This window comes from Pristiophorus japonicus, chromosome 7 (assembly GCF_044704955.1).
Source record: "Pristiophorus japonicus isolate sPriJap1 chromosome 7, sPriJap1.hap1, whole genome shotgun sequence".
NCBI lineage: Eukaryota > Metazoa > Chordata > Chondrichthyes > Pristiophoridae > Pristiophorus > Pristiophorus japonicus.
This window is the reverse complement of record NC_091983.1, coordinates 66,677,308-66,697,979: the sequence shown is the minus strand read 5'-3', so window position 1 is coordinate 66,697,979 and position 20,672 is coordinate 66,677,308. Positions and strand designations below refer to the sequence as shown.

The following is a 20,672-nucleotide window of genomic DNA, read 5'->3' as shown; positions in this document are numbered from 1 at the left end:
GGGGATAGGCCACCGCGGGGATTGCAGGCCCTAATTCAGGTGGTTTGTGCTATGGAACGCAGCGCCAGCAGCTTTGGTGGTGGAACTTAAAAGACTCTGAGATAAGTATAATACATAGGTAGGTTTACGAGCAAACCTGGTGGTGATGTGTTACAGGAAATAAGCATGACACATACAGGAAGTATGCACTATATGCAAGACCTTTGATATATTATAGATATATAATTTATAATATATTTTTTAAATCAGTGACGTTTCACTCTGCAAAACATTATTTCCTGGTGTTATGTTTCGTCAACCTTTTCCCTATGCAAACTTGTCACACCGCAATTACATTCTCTCGCCAATGGTGGCAATGTAGTGCCTCCTTTTTGACTCTCCTCGATATGCTCAAACTGCTGTAAGTTTTTCTATTTAATTAGAAACAATATAAAATCAAAGGATTATATAAAATAAATGCTGACTTATGTCTGCATGACCTGGTCCATTTATCCCCCACTCCCATTTCACTTCATCTGAAGAATACATTTAGCCTTGTTTTCAATGCCATGGGGCATTAAAATACAGTAAATATCGTGCTTATCTGTTTTATTTTATTTATGTTCAAAATTGCCACAGTTAATAAATAATGCACTACAAATGCTTTTTACACTTTAAACACAGAACCCAGTCTGGCCGATTATGTGCTCATATTTCTATTTGCTGAGGTCCTTTAGGAACCAGAAATGCAATTTAAACTTGGATTACATTTTCAAAGGGGAAGCTGTACTCGACAATCGTACACCCAATGAATGCCAATACAGTAATTGTGTTGATTTATGCGATTTGTATCCAAGTATGGACACAATGTGTTGAATACAGTTTTTCTTCCTTCTCTTTGCTATAACTGATTCAAAATATAATAAAGTAGCAGTTGAGACTACCTTCAGCAGCATTGCATTTTAAATCAAATCAATATGTTGTACTGCATCCCACTAGCTGTTTACACAAAACACAGTAATTCAATTGTGTAACACGAGGAAAAAGCAAAAAAAAAAATAATTTTGCGTTAAGCATCGGAATAATAAGGGAATTCCATGAAACAGTAAGAGCATGGCCCTTCTTTATTTGTTTTGAATATTGAGTAGTATCTGAATCTAAAATATTACAACAGCCCCTTGAACTGTTTTCAGAAGCAGGAATATCAAAACACAACGCTGATGAGGTTCGCCATCAGTATCTGCCAGTATCCCAATTAGTTCAAGGTTTAAAGGGAGGGAAAGGCAAAAACATAGAAACATAGAAAATAGGTGCAGGAGTAGGCCATTCGGCCCTTCGAGCCTGCACCACCATTCAATATGATCATGACGGATCATGCACTTCAGTACCCCATTCCTGCTTTTTCTCCATACCCCTTAATCCCTTTGGCCGTAAGGGCCACATCTAACTCCCTTTTGAATATATCTAACTAACGGGCCTCAATAACTTTCTGTGGCAGAAAATTCCACATGCCCACAAGTCTCTGAGTGAGGAAGTTTCTCCTCATCTTGGTCCTAAATGGCTTACCCCTTATCCTTAGACTATGACCCCTGGTTCTGGACTTCCCCAACATTGGGAACATTCTTCCTGCATCTAACCTGTCCAATCCCGTCAGAATTTTATATGTTTCTATGAGATCCCCTCTCATTCTTCTAAACTCCAGTGAATACAGGCCCTGTCGATCCAGTCTTTCTTCATATGTCAGTCCAGCCATCCCGGGAATCAGTCTGGTGAACCTTCGCTGCACTCCCTCAATAGCAAGAATGTCCTTCCTCAGATTAGGAGACCAAAACTATACACAATATTCAAGGTGTGGCCTCACCAACTGTAGTAAGACCTCCCTGCTCCTATACTCAAATCCTCTTGCTATGAAGGTCAACATGCCATTTGCCTTCTTCACCGTCTGCTGTACCTGTATGCCAACTTTCAATGACTGATATACCATGACACCCAGGTCTTGTTGCACCTCCTCTTTTACTAATCTGTCACCATTCAAATAATCTGCCTTGCTGTTTTTACCACCAAAGTGGATAACCTCATATTTATCTACATTATACTGCATCTGCCATGTATTTCCTCATTCACCTAACCTGTCCAAGTCACCCTGCAGCCTCTTAGCATCCTCCTCACAGCTCACACTGCCACCCAGCTTAGTGTCATCTGCAAACTTGGAGATATTAAATTCAATTCCTTTGTCTAAATCATTAATGTATATTGTAAATAGCTGGGGTCACAGCACTGAACCTTGTGGTACCCCACTAGTCACTGCCTACCATTCTGAAAAGGACCCGTTTATTCCGACTCTTTGCTTCCTGTCTGCCAACCAGTTCTCTATCCACATCAGTACATTACCCCCATACCATGTGCTTTAATTTTTCACACTAATCTCTTGTGTGGGACCTTGTCAAAAGCCTTTTGAAAGTCTAAATACACGACATCCACTGGCTCCCACTTGTTTACTAGTTACATCCTCAAAGAATTCTAGAAGATTTGTCTAGCATGATTTCCCTTTCATAAATCCATGCCGACTTGGACCGATCCTGTCATTGCTTTCCAAATGCGCTGCTATTACATCTTTAATAATTGATTCCAACATTTTCCCCACCACCAATGTCAGGCTGACCGGTCTATAATTCTCTGTTTGCTCTCCATCTTTTTCTAAAAAGTGGGGTTACATTAGCTACCCTCCAGTCCATAGGAACTGATCCAGATTCTACAGAATGTTGGAAAATGACCACCAATGCATCCACTATTTCTAGGGCCACTTCCTTTAGTACTCTGGGATGCAGACTATCCGACCCTGGGGATTTATCGGCCTTCATTCCCATCAGTTTCCCTAACACAATTTGCTGACAAATAAGGATTTCCTTTAGTTCCTCCTTTTCGCTAGACCCTCGGTCCCCTAATATTTCCGGAATGTTATTTGTGTCTTCCTTAGTAAAGACAGAACCAAAGTATTTGTTCAATTGGTCTGCCATTTCTTTGTTCCCCATTATAAATTCACCTGATTCTGACTGTAAGAGACCTACATTTGTCTTCACTAATCTTTTCTGTGCCTGGCCTGTGCCGAATGGCGTAGTTGTAAGCGGACAACGTGAGCGCCCATCTCTGGATGCGGGCCGATGCATTCGTATTTATCCCCTTGCTTTCCGAAAGGAGGGATATCAGTTGCTTTTGGTCAGTTTCCAATTCAAATTTGAGCCCAAACAGATATTGATGCATTTTCTTTACCCCATAAACACACGCTAACGCTTCTTTTTCAATCATGCTGTCGGCTCTCTTAGCCTTAGACAGACTTCTGGATGCATAAGCAACCGGTTGCAATTTCCCAGATTTATTAGCTTGTTGCAATACACACCCGACACCGTATGATGACGCATCACAATCCCTTGGGAGCACCTGTACTTAAGGAGGCCTCTCAGGCTGGAGAGGCACTCTGGAGACCTGCAATAAAAGACTACGGTCGCACTTTACTTTGAGCTCTCAGTATCTGGTCAGACTCTTTATTCATACACTACAACTCCCACTAGCGTTTTCTGCCTTTTGGTGTTCCGCAGCTCTACCCATACAGATTCCATCTCATCCATGCAAATGTCCTTCCTTACTGTTGTGTTCATCTCCTCTTTAACCACCAACGCTGCCCCACCTCCTTTTCCTTTCTGTCTATCTTTCCTGAATATTGAAGACCCTTGGATGTTGAGTTCCCAGCCTTGGTCACCCTGAAGCCATGTCTCCGTAATCCCAATTACATCTTATCCATTAACAGCTATCTGCACATTTAATTCATCCACCTTATTATGAATGCTCATCGCATTGAGACACGGAGCCTTCAGGCTTGTTTTTTTTAACACTCTTTGTCCTTTTAGAATTATTGTTGTAATGTGACCCTTTTTGATTTTTGCCTTTGATTTTTTTGCCCTTCACTTTTACTTTGCTCCTTTAAACGTTTTGCTTCTGACCCCATTTTACTTCCCTCTGTCTCCCTGCATAGGTTCCCATCCCCCTGCCCTATTAGTTTAAATCCTCCCCAACAGCATTGGCAAACACTCCCCCTAGGACATCGGTTCCAGTCCTACCCAGGTGCAGACCATCCGGTTTGTACTGGTCCCATCTCCCCCAGAACTGGTTCCAATGTCCCAGGAATTTGAATCCCTCCCTCTTGCACCATTCCTCAAGCCACATATTCATCTGAACTCTCCTGCTATTTCTACTCTGACTAGCACGTGGCACTGGTAGCAATCCTGAGATTACTATCTTTTCTTTTGAGGTCCTACTTTTTAACTTAACTCATAGGTCCCTAAATTCAGCTTGTAGCACCTCATCTCGCTTTTTGCCTATATTGTTGGTACCTATATGCACCACGACAACTGGCTATTCACCCTCCCCCTCCAGAATGCCCTGCACCCGCTCCGAGACATCCTTGACCCTTGCACCACTGCAGTGAAACAGATGCATAACAAATGCTCTAGTATTGACTTCAGCTAACGCCTAAATGCAGGGCCAAATCTCTTAAATCGCTTCACAATTGAGACTGTTAGGGTCAAATTTGAGACTGGACAAATGGTACTGGTTCAAAGAATGTAGAAATAAACCATAATTTGTAACCCGTATTGATATCAAGATTCATCCACGGAACAGTTCTGTTATCAAGGAATACATAAAAACATTTTTGTTACACGTGGCTTAATTTCAGAATTGGATTCCATGTTAAAAGTATTAAAATGATTTGTAGTGCATGGTTTAACTTTGGTTTTATTTTTAACTGTTTCTAAGTTTTGATTTTTCACAAATCATACAGTCTGAAGAATATAATTATTGGTAACGAGATTTATCCTTCAAAGCTGAAATGGGAATACTTGCGCTTATTTCAAATTCATGAGTTTTATGTTAATGTATGTGGAATAATTATTTTATTTTCAATTTTCTCTCTTTGGTTAAGAAAATGTACTTGCTTTAAATCATAAAACAACAATTATTCGACCAAAGTGTTTGATATCACAGTGGTTCATAATAAGAGCTCAATAAATGGTTGACTTGTGATTTTTCTTGCATGAGAAACCATTAGAAATTTTAAGCAATTTCCATGTACTTTGCAAATGCTGCTACATGTCTTTGTCAGCATAACTAACCAGCTGTTATAAAACAGTGCCCAGACCAATTAATGAATGTACAGTGTAATCTTTCATACAGTTTGTGGTAAAATACATTGTGGCAACCATTGGTGCAGGAGAATTAGAAATAAGGCAACTGGTTTGAATATGGGAACAACTTCAGAGCTTGATAAATTGATTCAGAGATTTTCAATTTATCAAAGCTGTTCATGCATCAAGAGTAGTGTCTTAGGACCACCTTTATGCCTCTCCTCGTGGATTTATTGCCTGCAAAGTTAAATTTGGAAGGAAGAAAAAAAACAAATGTGAAACATTAACTGTTAAGGAAATCTGAGTTCAGTCGTAGTATAGTTTCATAACCCCGTGGTTCATGCATGTGTTTTCCAGATTATTTGATGCTGAACATTGTGATGATTAAACAGATTAAGGAAATACCAGCTTTGTCTATGGAACCTTTTGTGTTAGTTCTTTCAAGCTAATTTAATTTCTTAAGTATATGTCTGGATATGGCCTATCCTTTAATTGTAATGATTAGACATATAAATTTGATGACTGTGTGCAGCTATGTATTCATACTACTAGTGATAGTTCTGATATCAAGTCTATTTTCTCCCTAAATTCCCTTCAATTTAACGCTGATGAGGCAATTAGCTGCTAGGTGTTCAAAATTATGAAGGGTTTTGATAGAGTAAATGAGAATAAACCGTTTCAACAGGCAGAAGGGTAAGTAAGCAGAGGACACAGATTTAAGGTAATTGGAAAAAGATCTAGAACCGACATGAGAAAAGCATTTTTTACGCAGCAAGTGGTTATGATCTGGAATGCACTGCGTGAAAGGGTGGTGGAAGCAGGCTAAATAATAACTTTCAAAAGGGAATTGGATAGTCACTTGAAGGGAAAAAATTGCAAGACTTTGGGGAAAGCGCAGGGAATTGGGACTAATTGGGTAGCTCTACCAAAGAGCCAGCACAGGCACAGTGGGTCGAATGGCCTCATTCTGTACTGCATCATTCTATGACTATAACTAAATGTAGAATAGCATCAACAGATATGGAAGGCCCCATGGCTTATTCATCAGTCCCCACTACTCATAGGATGAATGGGGCTGAAAGTCTTTTGGGAATATATGGTAAACTGAGGTATAAAGAAAATAACTCTAGAAATGTCATTTAAATAATATATATTCGCCATAACAGCTTAGTTTATTGAACAGGTTTGTCAACAGTTATGGTGGGCACAGATTGCTAAGGTATAGACACTCTTATGATTTTTCATTGCAGTAAGCTTTCCTCTTCTTTTGATTTTGGAAATGTAATAAAAAAGTGGCATTTTGCTTCCTTCTGTATAGTACGTTTGTGCTCAGATCGACTCCGACTCATAAAAGAGTGCATTACTCAGTGCCCGACAGCCTACAAACAGTCAAAAAAGCTCCTGGGGCTTGCAGATTTGCTTAGAGTAGCAGGTAAGTGCTTGTCCTTGGTGATCTGTTGTATCAGATTAGATTACATTTCAATGTTTTTTTTTATAGGTACAAATGATTATGGACAGAAATCTGTTTACTTGGTTCTCCGTGTATCTCTTGATTAGTTGTGGTGATTTTTTTTTAAATAATGAAAATGAAATAAGAATTATCCATAGATAGGACACTCGGGATTATATCTCAATGAAACTTTTTATTTCAAACATTTTTTTAATAGTATTTGCCCTAAATGTCAGGGAATAATCATATTCTGCTCATGGTTGAGAGAAATATAACACTTCTAGTAAGTTGCTTTCCTGCTTGAAAATTCTGATATGAAGAGAAAACAGGATGTTTTGTATTGGAATTTATTTACAAACATTTTTATATTTGTTAAATGAGTTTTTTTTTAAATATTAGTATGTAATATCTGACTATTATGCTAATCTTGTCATTTTAAAGTATGAGATCATCTCCAACAGATGTTTTGGTTGATTATTAATTTTAAAACAGATCACTTGCAGTTAGGCTAATTTAAGTGTCTATGCTATTTTGTCTTTATTTTTCAAATATAAACAGGGCAGGATAAGGCACAGCGGAAAGGACAGGTATTGGTTATCCTGGCTGACCAAACCCTTCAGTACCAAGATTATAAAGCTGCCAGTATCCATTGCCAAGAACTGATGTCTGCAGGTAACTTTTCTATTTTGATTGCACTGGTTTTGTACTCATAAAATCATAGAAATTTATGGCACAGAACGAGGCCATTCAGCCCATCGTGACTGTGCCGGCTGAAAAAGAGTCCACCAGCCTAATCCCACTTTCCAATTCTTGGTCCGTAGCCTTGTAGATTACAGTACTTCAAGTGCATATCCAAGTACTTTTTTAATGTGGTAAGGGTATCTGCCTCTACTACCCTTTCAGGCAGTGAGTTCGAGACCTCCACCACACTGTGGGTGAAAAAACATCTCCTCAACTTCCCTCTAATCCTTCTACCAATTGCTTTAAATCTGTGCCCCCTAGTTATTGACCTCTCTGCTAAGGGGAATAGATCATTCCTATCCACTCTATCTAGACCCCCTCATAATTTTATAAACCGCAATTAAATCTCCCCTCAGCCTCCTCTTTTCCAAAGTAAACAACCCCAGCCTGTCCAATCTTTCTTCATAGCTAAAATTCTGCAGTCTTGTCAACATTCTTGTAAATCTCCTCTGTACTCTCCAGTACAATCACATCCTTCCTGTAATGTGGTGACCAGAACAGTATGCAGTACTCTAGTTGTGGCCTAACTAGTGTTTTATACAGTTCCAGCATAACCTCCCTGCTCTTATATTCTGTGCCTCGGCTAATAAAGGAAAGTATCCCATATGCCTTCTCAACCACCTTATCTACCTGGCCGGCTACCTTCAGGGATCTGTGGACATGCACTCCAAGGTCCCTCTGTTCCTCTACACTTCTCAGAATCCTATCATTTATTGTGTATTCCCTTTCCTTGTTGGCCCTCTCTAAATGCATTATCTCACACTTCTGTGGATTGAATTCCATTTGCCACTTTTTTGCCTTCCTCAATATCAACCACACGGCCAACTTTTGTATCGTGCTTAAATAGGAGGATTAAATGTGTGTGTCCTTTTTCTGATCCTACAACAAATTCATAACATAAATTCACAATTACTCAATACATAAAGCCATAAGAACATAAGAAATAGGAGCAGGAGTAGGACATTTGGCCCCTCGAGCCTGATCCAACATTTAATAAGATAATGGTTAATCTGATCATGGACTCAGCTCCACTTCCCTGCCCACTCCCCATAACCCTTGATTCTCTCATCGTTCAAAAGTCTGTCTATCTCCACCTTAAATATATTCCATGACCCAGCCGCCACAGCTCTTTGGGGTAGAGAATTCCAAAGATTTATGACCCTCTGAAATAAATGTAAATGAAAATTATTTATTGTTACAAGACATTTTCATGTTTGGTCACTCCAAAATCTCAATCTACATGTAGGAAGGTTTAAAATTTGTTTATGAACCAAATACACTTTTGAATAATAATACATTTGTCAGAAGACTCCCCTCTATTTTCAAATCCAAGTCATTTATATATAGAATGAAAATATGTGATCCTAGCACCATGTCATTCCGTCAATCCAGCAATGTCCTTTTTGTTCACTCTACCTCCTAGCTCTCAACTAGTTTGCTGTAAATGCCACGAAATTGCTGCCAATTCCATGTGCCTTAATTTTAGCTAATTATCATTTGTGTAAAATGTTCTCAATTGTCTTCTGAAAATCCTTCTCTATCCGTACAACTCAACGACAGTATCAAAGAGTTCTATTGGTTGTTGTCTCCTGTCCAGATAGACCGTGGGCCGAGTCTAAAAAAAATGCATTTCCGTAGTCTCCTGTGGAAGTCCTTCATATTAACACCAATATTAGTTTAGGGACCACTTAGCACAAAAATCAATGTTCCCATCTTCAAAAAGTGAGCATTTTGCAGAAATTTTCATTAGCAAATAGGCAGAAATCTCATCAAAACCCAGTGATGATGTAATTGCGAGTTACTTAAATGACCAAACACAACTGCTCTATTTGTCAGTACCGCAAAATCAGCCAATCATGATCTCTACTAGATTAGAGTCAGTGACTGCATGCATCGAAACAATGGCATGCTGCATGCACGTAGTTGTGGGAGCCAAAGGCACCATAATTTTTTAGCTCTAGCTGGATAAACTTTTCATGAGTGTTCATCAGTGGAAATTTACTGGAACTGGAGAAGCTGAAATTGCAGAGAATGCCATCGAAAGTATAAATCTGGAGCTGGTTATTGCAGCAAAAGACTCGCAGCAATCCCACATTCAATTGGATAGCATCGGCAGTGCTACAAGCATTTCACTGATAAATCCAAGATCGCCAGAGCCAAGAAGAAGCAAGACAAACAAAGCCATGCTCTTGCACTTTCTCAAGGAGTCAGTCAACCCACACCCTACCATTGATGGGATCCCAAATGGTTCAATATGGATGTGGGATGCTATGGCATTGATTCAAGTCATGAAACCATAATCAACATTTGGACAGTTTGCTGACCAAGTACTGAAAGTTCTTGTGAGACAAGCAAAGATGGATAAGTCCAGAGTAATCCACTTTGTTACAGACAGATAAAAGACCAACAACATCAAAAGTGGTGAAAGGGGACAGAGATCAGTTGGAGGAACACAAATCACCAAAATCTTCTCCTGACCAGAAAATTCCAAAGCAGTGGGCAAAATTTTTGTCTTGCGGCGACAACAAGGAAAATATTCTCCAGTTCCTCTGATGGTGCATGTCTGCAAAGGAGATTATTGATAATATAACAATCTTTGTTGGTCATGGAAGTCAGTGTCATACTATACGTCAGAATGAGAGCAAAACCAATCTGGAGGTGGTACCAATCCCAGCACTGTTCTCCCAAGCAGGAAGAAGTCGACACATGACTACTGCTTCACAGCGCATTTCCTGCCAGTTCCAGTGAGCATATCATCATAAGCAGTCCTGATACTGATGTCTTCTGGAATTTTTTGAGGATGTTTCCAGTAGAGTGGACAAGGGGGAACCAGTTGATGTGGTATATTTGGACTTTCAGAAGGCTTTCGACAAGGTCCCAAACAAGAGATTAATGTGCAAAGTTAAAGCACATGGGATTGGGGGTAGTGTGCTAACGTGGATTGAGACAGGAAGCAAAGAGTAGGAGTAAATGGATACTTTTCAGAATGGCAGGCAGTGACTAATGGGGTACCGCAAAATTCTGTGCTGGGGCCACAGCTGTTTACATTGTACATTAATGATTTAGACGAGGGGATTAAATGTAGTATCTCCAAATTTGCGGCTGACACTAAGTTGGGTGGCAGTGTGAGCTGCGAGGAGGATGCTATGAGGCTGCAGAGTGACTTGGATAGGTTAGGTGAGTGGGCAAATGCATGGCAGATGAAGTATAATGTCGATAAATGTGAGGTTATCCACTTTGGTGGTAAAACAGAGAGACAGACTATTATCTGAATGGTGACAGATTAGGAAAAGGGGAGGTGCAACGAGACCTGGGTGTCATGGTACATCAGTCATTGAAGATTGGCATGCAGGTACAGCAGGCGGTTAAGAAAGCAAATGGCATGTTGGCCTTCATAGCGAGGGGATTTGAGTACAGGGGCAGGGAGGTGTTACTACAGTTGTACAGGGCCTTGGTGAGGCCACACTGGAGTTCAGAAGAATGAGAGGGGATCTCATAGAAATGTTTAAAATTCTGACGGGTTTAGACAGGTTCGATGCAGGAAGAATGTTCCCAATGTTGGGGAAGTCCAGAACCAGGGATCACAGTCTAAGGATAAGGAGTAAGCCATTTAGGACTTTTTTTCAGATCTGTTTTTTAATTAGTACTTCTATCTTTAAAAAAAAAAATCAATACTATTACTTTTATTACTATAATTATATGGTTGACAAATGAGTGTGGGTATCCGTCTGAAATGTCAATAAGTGCATATGAAATAAATGGTTGCTTTGGTCGATTTCTTTCTTAGCAACTCATATGAAAACAAAACTCAGATGTATAACTGCACCAGATATTGCGTCCAGACCTCAGATGTCCTCAGTAATACTTCTTTTTACCAATTCTTACACTATCCATGATTAGAATTTAGCAGGAGCACTGATATGTCACCGTTGCTCGGGAAAAGCATGTCCATAGCAACCATTTTTATGTTTTTCTTTGTTCTTGCCCATTTCTCGGTAACACTCCATTTTCAGATATGGGACTATTTGGTTTTTGCTTCAGATACATATGTTTAACATATTTAGCATGGTTCTAGGTACTTCCCTCATGGAGATAAAGAGCTCAATTTTGGCCAAGAGTTCTGTTTTTTTTGGAGCAACTTGATTTTTCTGGAGTATCTTAAAAATCCCCATTTTGCACATTCAATTTGCGCCAGTGTAAGTGAATTAGTTAGGATTTTTTTTGTTTAGTTTTTTTTCTCAAAAAGGGGCGTTAGCAGCCACCTATGCCAGTTTTGGCCGTTTTGGCCATTTAGGCCACTTTGGCCAGCTAATAGTTACTCCAAATCTACTTCGGCCAGCATAGAAAACCCTTGCGGAGAGTTAAGAAATCAGCGCAGGTAGTACATCGGAGACCAGCAGAACTTAATGACTTGACTAAACAATGTGAATAGGATCAAACAGCTATACAGGACATCATATGACAAACTTCGCAAAGTTAATTTACTATACAGCAGAAGCATTCATGGAAGCTTAAACTATAAAAATAAAAGTAGTAAAAGATAGTTGAATCGCACAACTAATTTAAACAACTATTTGTTTGCAATGATTATACTGGGCCAAAATTGAACCCATATTACCTAATTAAAGTCTACTTCAATAAATAAGATATTCTCTCTGTTCCTCCGTCACTTATGTTGTTCTTTCACAATAGTACCAGGTGAATAGACTTAACAAATGGTCACCACTATTCACAAGAGACAAAACATATTTACATAATTTTTTCAAAATATCAAAGTCCAGGAAAATGACAAGCCATTAAGAAAGTTCAAAAATAGCTACAGTGCATAAAATTTCAAACCTGAGGTCGATCGCACCGGGAGGCCACTCGGCCAGGGCTAGGGGCAGGCATCGGGTCCCAAACATACAGCGGCTGCAGCATGCACACAGAGAGGCTGGGGGCGAGGAGCTACTGTGCATGCGCAGACACTCCACTGCACATGTGCAGATGTCCCGGCACTGTTTTCAGCGCAGGACGCTGGCTCCGCCTCCGACTCGACTGGCCACGCTGCACGGTGACCGAGGAGAGGCTGCACGGCGGCCAAAGTGGGGAGCGATTTTTTTCGGCGCACTTATCAACTGAGTAAAGCGGCACATCTCCAGTAAGTGCGGCGAAAAAAGGGGTGGGCCAAATTTGAGCCCAAAGGAACACAAAATCTAGGCAAGCAAACAGGCTTTGGCCCACGGTCTAAAAGGCTGGATGTGAGAATTGAACATTACTTAAAATGGAGCCATCCTTTTCTCAATTCCTATGAAATGAGAATTGGTACAAATCCAAATGAGGATACTTTTTTTCAATTACACATTTATATTTTTCAAAATCTTCATTGGGTCACATTGCCTCACCAAAAAATAAAACTGTGGACCAGCATGGGAAAGTTTATTGGTGGTTAAAATAAAATGGCTATCCACACAGCAGCTTAGTTACAGGGTGAGTTGAGAAGTTGAAACAAATTGCTTTTAAAGAGACTCCACAGTGTGTAAATTACCTTTCATTGTCAAGTACTGTGCAGAATGTTGGATAACTGGAAACCTAATGAAGTGGGTCAAGGAGCTCTCCTGTTGCTACAATGAAGCGATATTTAATCTCAGCTTCATCTGGCAATAGATTATACAAGCTGGATGGTACTTAAACTATTCTATTAAATAAACAAAACCTGGTAAGTACCTGGAGGCCTAACCAAGCTTCTTCAGCTGCTGGATTAGAGAGAATTATGCTAGTCAGATGTTTCAAAAGGCAAACTGGTGCAGAATCATGCAACCACTATTCCCATCCAGCATCCATAAGTAATTCCATACTTAATAAACATGAATATTTCACCTTTAGTAGTGCATCCATCACGTTGAATGTTGGCCTAGATTTCAGCAGATCCATGTTACAGCATTTTTTGCTGTATATTACAGCACGGAAGGCGACCATTTGGCCTGTTGAGCCCGTGCCGACTCTCAGCGAGTCCCACTCCCCTGTCCTTTCCCCGCAGCCCTGCAATCTTTTTCCTTCAGATACTTATCCAACTCCTTTTTGAAAGACAAGATTGAGTCTGCCCCCACCACCCTTACAGGCAGTGCATTCCAGAACCCAACCACTCGCTGCGTAAAAAAAAGTTTTTTCTTGCCTTGCCTTGCCTTTGGTTCTTTTGCCAATCAGCTTAAATATGTCTTCTCTGGTTCTCGACCCAAATTCAGTACGACCGATAACTATATATTTATATATTTTCCTCATCAGCACTTGACTTGCCTACCTTCCTAACCAATCGTTTGGAATTTCTTCTGTGGGTTGTTGACCAGAATTCTAGGGATTGCTCTAAATGTAAGGAGATTTACAAGGATGCTGCCTGGGATGGAGAATCTTAGCTATGAGGGCAGATTGGATAGCCTGTGTTTGTTCTCCTTGGAACAGAGGAGGCGGAGAGGAGACCTCATTGAGGTGTATAAAATTTTGAGGGGCCTGGATATCATCATCATCGGCAGTCCCTTGGGGCCGAGGATGCCTTGCTTCCACTCTAGAAATGAGTTCTCAAATGACTGAAGAGTCCAGTGCGGGACCTGCAGTCTCTGTCACAGGTGGGACAAAAGGTGGTTGAAGGAACAGGTCGGTGAGGTGCCTGGGTTGCCACGCGCTCCTTCCGGTGGTGACACTTGGCTTTAGCTTGCTCTCGGCGAAGAGACTCGAGGTGTTCAGCTCCTTCCCGCATGCTTTCCCTCCACTTTGGGCAGTCCTGGGCCAGGAACTCCCAGTTGTTGTTGGGGATGTTAGATCTTTTCAAGGAGGCTTTGAGGGTATCCTTGAAGTATTTCCTCTGCCCACCCGGGGATCGCTTGCCATGTCGGACCTCCGAGTAGAGTGCTTGTTTTGGGAGAGTTGTGTTAGGCATGCGGGCTATATGGCCATATAGTGGATAGCAAGGGCCTATATCCCTTGGTGGAGGGGTCAATTACAAGGGGCATAGTTTTAAAGTGGTTGGTGGAATGTTTAGAGGTGATTTGAGGGGAAACTTCTTCACGTAGATGGTTGTGGGGGTCTGGACATCACTGCCTGGAAGGGTAGTAGAGGCAGAAACCCTCAGCACATTTAAAAGGTGCTTGGATGGGCATGGACCTAGAGCTGGTAAGTGGGATTAGACTGGATAATCTCTTGTTGGCTGGCACAGATATGATGCTAAGTACTTCAGGGAATCTAATACGGCCAGAGTGATCTCCTGGACTAGTTTCGATCGCCTGGATGGATCGGAGAGGAATTTTCCCAGATTTTTTTTCCCCAGTTGACCTGGGTTTTTATCCCTTTTTTTGCCTCTCCCAGGAGATGGCATGACTCCGATTGGGGTGGAGTGTAAAATGTTGTGATGCATGGGGTATCGCCGTTGCGTGGGGCAGACTGGTGTTCGGCTGGATGCTCTTTACCTTTCCGAAATTGTTCATAGGTTTATATGTAACCTTCAGGGCTGCTGACCGAGGGCCGTGTGGCTCTTTGTCGGCCGGCGCGGACACAATGGGCCAAAATGGCCTCCTTCTGCACTGTAGATTTCTATGTTTCTATGTAAGTAGCAAGAATAATGAATATCAATAGCAAGACCTAGAAAAGGGCTGAAACAAGAGATAATATTCATGGGGCTGGATGTTTGGCTTGTTTGAGCTTCTGTTAGCGCCCCGGAGGTAAAGGGTGTTTCTAGGCGTTACGGCTGGCATCCAGCTTTTACTGCCCAGTCGGCAAATTCGGCTCATGGTTTGCGGCGGTGCAAAAACTTACCGCCCCGCCCTCTAGTTTCACTGAGATCATGAAGTCAATTGTCGTGCAACGCTCCGCTAGCACCCCAAATGCAAAATTAAGCTCTAACGCCTCATACGCCCGCTCCAGGAAACGCCTGAAAAAGCAGGCCTTCCCAGGGTGCAGCAGGTGGTATTGATGGCGTATTTAAATGGACGGAGGAAGATCCTACATCGCAGGTCACATTGACTGCATCAGTTGCGCACTGCATGCTGCGTCAAGCTCCAACTTGAAAGCTGCCATTACAGTGCCCTTACGACGTCAGTGAGAGAATTAAATGGGGCATTACTAGTTCGCCAACATGTCATGCTCCATGCTATTGCCAGGCGGCGTCAAGCTAGAAGAAGGGCTCTTGGCTTTGTCAGTCTGTGGATGAAGAGAGACCGAAGACATCTGGGGAGGAGGGCTTACCTGCACGGGTTTACAGGCCACCAACGCCATTACCTCCAGTTCTCTGAGTGAGCAGTGTGTGAGGTGGCTGCACTTTCGAAAGGAAGTGCTGACAGAGATATGCCATCTCCTACAGGCTGACCTACAGCCTTACAGTGCCAACAGGACTGCGCTGCCCGTCGCAGTGAAGGTGACTTTGGCACTGGCCTTCTATGCCTCCAGCTCCTTCTAGGCAGCAGCAGGGGATATATGCAGCATCTCTCAATATGCTGCACATCGCTGCATTCACCACATCACAAAGGCTCTGTACACCTGCAGAATGGACTTCATAAAGTTCCCAATTCGCAGGAACAGCCAGAATGATCAGGTATGTGGATTTGGCAGAATTGCGGGCTTCCCAAGGGTTCAAGGAACCATTGACTGCACACACGTGGCCTTGTGAGCACCAGCTCATAATGGACTGGTTTGCTTGAATGGAGCAAGCTGAGGGATGCATCTTAATACTGGCCACGTTATGTGCCACCATAAAGGCATATCTCTGGTGAACTTTAGAATGATACACATGACACCAGTGGCAAAGGATCAAAGTGCAACTGCTGGGCTCTGACACTCAGGCAGTAGACTCTCATCCCCGTCTTCTTCATCTCCCCCGTGGCCAGATGGTAGATGGCTCACAGGAAGGCTGGCCTCTTTTGGCTGCTCATCTTTATGTAGGAAACAACAGACATGTGGTTAGCAGCAGGGGAGGGGGCAGGTTGATAGAAAGAAGGCGGCATTGGACATGTACATGTAAAGGGGCTAGGCCACTTAATATTAGGGGTTAAAGAAATCACATCAGTTGCAAAATCCATTCATATACCCTCACTACCCGAAGGGGGCTGGGCATCGCCCCGGCCACTGTGTGAACCCAGATGCCCATGAGGGCTGATACTCACTGCTTGACCTCTAAGCTCTGGCTGTCCACCTCCTGTTTGGCATTGCTCTCTTCTATTATGGGAAAGCTTGGCCTGCAATAAGAGCAAGAAGGAGGGTTCAGTAAGGGTCCACCTCCTCTTGTGCCACATGTGCCTTCTATAGTTCAATAGCTGCCACTGTGTGGATGTGATGATGTCTTCAGTTCAATCTGTGTGGCTAGTGACTGAGGTTTTCAAAGACTGTGAGGAGGTGAGAGGCAGGTAGCATAGTGGCTCAGGGTGATGTTTGAAAAACACGTCAACAGTGGGAGTGGAGTACAAGGAGGCTTGACGATGATTCGGGAATAAGAGGGTATGTGCATCTTGAATGCAGAGGAAATGGCTGGAGAAGTGAGCTTCAGCTTTCTGCTGGATTCAAGAACCCACACCATGGCCTGTAATACATGAGAAGGGGCAGCTCCATAAAATGTGTGAGACTGTGACCTTGCAAGCATGGCAGGTCTACATAAATGTGAAGGGTACACACCCTGATGATCCTCGTGAGGTCATTGAACTTCATGCAGCAGTGTTTGCCAGTTCTGGCCACCGTGTCTGCCACTGACACCTCCTGGGCAATCTCCTTCCAGATTCTTATAAAGATGCTGGCCTCGTTCCCCAAACCAGATGGAGTGCAGACCACCTCTCGATGGCCTGCAATAAGGCCTTAGCTGTTCCTGGAGAGAATCGCCTAGCAAACTGCCTGCCTTCTTGCTGCGCTCTCTCTCCCACTGTGTTTGAAGTGGGTCTAGTCATCTGCGCATGCACGAAGGAAACCGCCACGCCCTAAAGTACTGCCTGCGCCCGGGAAAATTGAATCGCATCTGCGCATGCGTGAAATGTCAAACTCTTTTAATGCCACGATTTTCGGCTGGAGTGCAAAAACATCCTTATGTAACGCCTGATTTTGCATCCCCGATTATGGAACCTGTTTTTTTGCCGAAATGTGCAGACGAGGACACAAACTTTTTCCAGGCCACCATTACCGACCCGAAATCACAAAATATGAAAATCCAGCCCTTGGACTTTAAGCTCAATCAGCTCTGTCCTTTGTGTTTTCCTCACATACTATGTTCTATAGTAATACAGAATTTTTTAAAAAAGGTTTCACAATATTAACTTTTCATCCTTACACTTTTTAGTGTCTCATTACAAAGGAATTTTTATTTTCTGATAGTTTATATTCATCCCAACTGTGCTTCTAAATCACCTTTTTTGTTTTTCCAAATTTTCTTCTATCTCCATTTCTGTTCATTTGCTCAATCTTTGTTTTCCTTTATATGAGCATGCATACAAATATATGTAAAGGACTGAAAAAGTGCGCCAAAATCTGTTGAGCCTGACCTATACAGACCTGGTGTGGCCAAGTACACAGTTGGCCTGCCTCCTCTGACCGGTGCCCCAATCTCCTGGGAGAGGCAGAAATACAATGCTTACTATAACCCTTTAGGTTTTAATATTGTCCTTTTATTCCCTAAAAAGTGCATTGCATATTTTTTGATTTGGACTTCTGTTACTTTTTTTAAAAAAAAAACATTTTTACTTAGCATCTTTTTTTCTCAGTTTTCTGTAACACTTGGATCTCCTTTTTAAATGTCTTCCCCACAGTTCTGTTTTGAAGCATACCACATAAATTGGCCATTCTTCTTCCTCCAAGAATAACCATATTGTTTCAGGAGGAATTGTGTTGGGTTCTGTTTACATGGGTACGGTAGCATTGTGGTTATGTTAATGGACTAGTAATCCAGAGGCCTGAACAAATGATCCAGAGACATGAGTTTAAATCCCAATACGGCAGCTAGGGAATTTAAATTCAATTAATTAAATAAATCTGGAATGAAAAGCTAGGATCAGTTATGGTGACCAGGATTGTCGTAAAAGAAAACCTGGTTCACTAACTTCCTTTAGGGAAAGAATTCCTTCGTCCTTACCCGGTCTGGCCTATATGTGACTCCACAGCAATATAGTTATAGAAACATTAAAAATAGGTGCAGGAGTAGGCCATTCGGCCCTTCGAACCTGCACCGCCATACAATGAGTTCATGGCTGAACATGCAACTTCAGTATCCCATTCCTGCTTTCTCGCCTTGATCCCCCTAGTAGTAAGGACTGCATCTAACTCCTTTTTGAATATATTTAGTGAATTGGCCTCAACAACTTTCTGTGATAGAGAATTCTTCTGTGGTTGACTCATAACTGCCCTCTGAAATGGCCGAGCACGTCACTCAGTTGTACCAAACTGCTATAAAGAAGTATAATAAGAAAAAAATGGGATGGAATATCCAGCCTTGAACTAGGTTCCGGACATGACAAAGGCACACCAAGTCCTCCTCACTAACATCTGAGGACTTGTGCCAATATTGGGAGGGCTGTCCCACAGACTCGTTAAGCAAAAGCCTGACATTGTCATACTCACAGAATCATAACTTTTAGCCAATGTCCCAGACTCCTCCATCACCATCCCTGGATATGTCGTGTCCCACCGGAAGGACAGACCCACCAGAGGTGGCGGCATAGTGGTATTCAGTCGGGAGGGAGTGTCCATGTGAGTCCTCAACATTGACTCCGGACCCCATGAAATCTCAAAGCATAGGCAAGTAAACCTCCTGCTGATTACTACCTACCAGCCTCCCTCAGCTGATGAATCAGTACTCCTCCATGTTGAACACCACTTGGAAGAAGCACTGAGGATAGCAAGGGCAAACAATATACTGCGGGTGGGGGACTTAAATGTCCATCACCAAGAGTGGCTCGGTAGCACCACTACTAACCGAGCTGGCCAAGTCCTGATGGACATAGCTGCCAGACTGGGCCTGCGACAGGTAGTGAGAGAACCGACATGAGGAAAAACCTACTTAAACTCATTCTCGTGAATCTACCTATAACAAATGCATCTGTCCATGACACGATTGGGAAGAGTGACCACCACGCAGTCCTTGTGGAAATGAAGTCTCGTCTTCACACGGAGGACACCCTCCATCGTGTTGTGTGGCACTACCTCTGTGACAAAAGGGATAGATTCAGAACAGATCTTGCAGCTCAAAACTGGGCATCCATGAAGCGCTGTGGGCCAACAGCAGCAACAGAATTGTATTCAACCACAATTTGTAATCTCATGGCTTGGCATATCCCTCCCTCTGCCATTGCCATCAAGGCAGGGGACCCATTCTGGTTCATTGAACAGTAAAAGAGCATAAGAATATAAGAAGCAGGGGTAGGCCATTCAGCCCCTCGAGTCTGTAAGATCATAGCTGATCTTCTACCTCAACTCTACTTTCCTGCACTATCCCTGTATCCCTTGATTCCCTTAATATTTAAAAATCCAGCAATCTCTGTCTTGAATATATTCAACAATGGAGCATCCACAGCGCTCTGGGATAGAACATTCCGAAGATTCACCACTCTCTGAGTGAAGTAATTTCTCCTCTTCTCAGTCCCAAATGGCCAACCCCTTATTCTAAGACACTGATCCCTGATTCTAGATTCCTCAGCCAGGAGAAACATCCTCCCTGCATCTACCCTGTCGAGCCCTTAAGAATTTTGTATGTTTCAATGAGATCTCAATGCCAGGAGCAGCACCAGGCGTACCTATAAATGAAATCACAACTTGGTGAAGCTGCAAAACAAGACTTTCTTCTCTTCTTCACTTCTTCGGCAGTCCCGCGGAGTCTAAGATGACTGGCTTTCCACACTAACATGAGTTCTAAGGTGGCTGATGAGTCCAATACGGAATCTACAGACTCTGTCACAGGTGGTGGTTGAAGGGACGGGTGGGTGGGGTGCTTGGTTTGTCATACGCTCCTTCCTCTTTGTACTTGACTACCACATGCTCCCGACGAAGAGACTCGGTGTTCGATGCTTTCCCGAATGCTGCTTCTCTACTTTAAGCGGTCATGTGCTAGGGATTCCCAAGAGTCGGTGGGGATGTTACATTTTTCTTCAGGGAGGCTTTGAGGGTGTCCTTGAAGCGTTTTCTCTTCCCTCTTGGGGCTCGCTTGCCATGACGGAGCTCAGAGTAGAGTGCCTGTTTCGGGATACATGCATGCTAAGCAACAGAAGCAGCATACTATAGACCGAGTTAAGTGATCTCTCAACCAAGCTGTCAGATCAAAGCTCTGCAGCCCTGCCACATCCAGTCATGAATGGCCGAATCGCAAAAAAATGCTTTTCCGTTGTCCC

At 42.5% G+C, this 20,672-nt stretch overlaps 1 protein-coding gene across 1 annotated transcript in view; it reads left to right on the top strand.

The window, feature by feature from the left end:
• nbas (NBAS subunit of NRZ tethering complex) overlaps positions 1-20,672 on the top strand; it is a 357,427-nt gene that overhangs the window by 191,322 nt on the left and 145,433 nt on the right. The window contains exons 32-33 of the mRNA XM_070885013.1: positions 6,478-6,591; positions 7,168-7,281. Coding sequence (XP_070741114.1) covers positions 6,478-6,591; positions 7,168-7,281 — 228 coding nt within the window. The remainder of the gene's footprint in view (positions 1-6,477; positions 6,592-7,167; positions 7,282-20,672) is intronic.